Source organism: Alligator sinensis, unplaced genomic scaffold (genome assembly GCF_000455745.1).
Source record: "Alligator sinensis unplaced genomic scaffold, ASM45574v1 scaffold885_1, whole genome shotgun sequence".
Classification (NCBI taxonomy): domain Eukaryota; kingdom Metazoa; phylum Chordata; order Crocodylia; family Alligatoridae; genus Alligator; species Alligator sinensis.
In genome coordinates this window covers 2320035-2320937 of record NW_005842056.1, presented here as the reverse complement: position 1 = coordinate 2320937, position 903 = coordinate 2320035, and the positions used below count along the sequence as shown (strand labels likewise).

At 40.8% G+C, this 903-nt stretch overlaps 1 protein-coding gene across 1 annotated transcript in view; it reads right to left on the bottom strand.

Annotated features, from left to right (window-relative positions):
* The window catches only part of LOC102373313 (sodium channel protein type 5 subunit alpha-like), a 116889-nt gene that overhangs the window by 108922 nt on the left and 7064 nt on the right, over positions 1 to 903 (bottom strand). The window contains exon 3 of the mRNA XM_025203357.1: positions 318 to 407. Coding sequence (XP_025059142.1) covers positions 318 to 407 — 90 coding nt within the window. The remainder of the gene's footprint in view (positions 1 to 317; positions 408 to 903) is intronic.

Here is a 903-nt window from a genome sequence, read left to right as displayed (position 1 = left end):
GGGAAAGAGGATAATAGTGGCACTTGGGTAGAGTGGAGGGCTAAGTTTTGGCATACCTGCCAAAAAGGTTGGCCTCCACCTGATTTAACCTAATTTGGGGTGCCACCGCAGTTTGTGCTGCCAAAGAACTCTGCTAGATATAGAAATTCCCAAATCTTCCCTAGAAGCAGGGAAGCAAGCCTCTATATCAGGTCCTAGTCAAGTGTTCAATGTCACCCAATATGTTCACCTTATTGAATCTACTACCACAACTTTTATTTTCCCTGCCTTGGAGAAGGGAAAGAATAAATAATAGCAGTAAATAGGAAGTAACTTACTCAGCGACTTTGGATTGTTCTGAGGATGGAAATTGAGCCATGAGTACACAGTTAAGTACCACAACACAGATAATGAACAGAATGAACAATGTAGGAAATGAGTTAAGGAAAGATCATTATACTGTAGAATAGTAACAGAAGTTCAAAAATGAACTCCTCACCATATTTAGAAAAAAATCCATTCTAGATTACTTCGGGACAGAGCCTATTCCACCTATTAGAAATCTGAGCATAATCCTATTCCACCCTGGTCAAAACCCTGAAAAATCATTAACACAAAAGTTTCATAGATTCATAGATTTTAGGGTTGGAAGGGACCTATTAGATCATTGAGTTCAACACCCTGCCCTGGGCACGAAAGAGCGTTTGTCCAATCTCCTCTTAAATACTTCCAAGGAAGGGGATAGTGCCACCTCCCTTGGAAGCGTAGTCCATATTTTGGCAACCCTTACTGTAAAGGTTTTTTCCTGACGTCCAATCTCAATGTGCTCTCCTTGTGTGCATCTTCCTCCGCAGCTCTACTCTTTGCAACGTGGCTTAAAGTGAAGAAAGCATGCCACAAAATTAAAGATGTTAAGAATTTTCC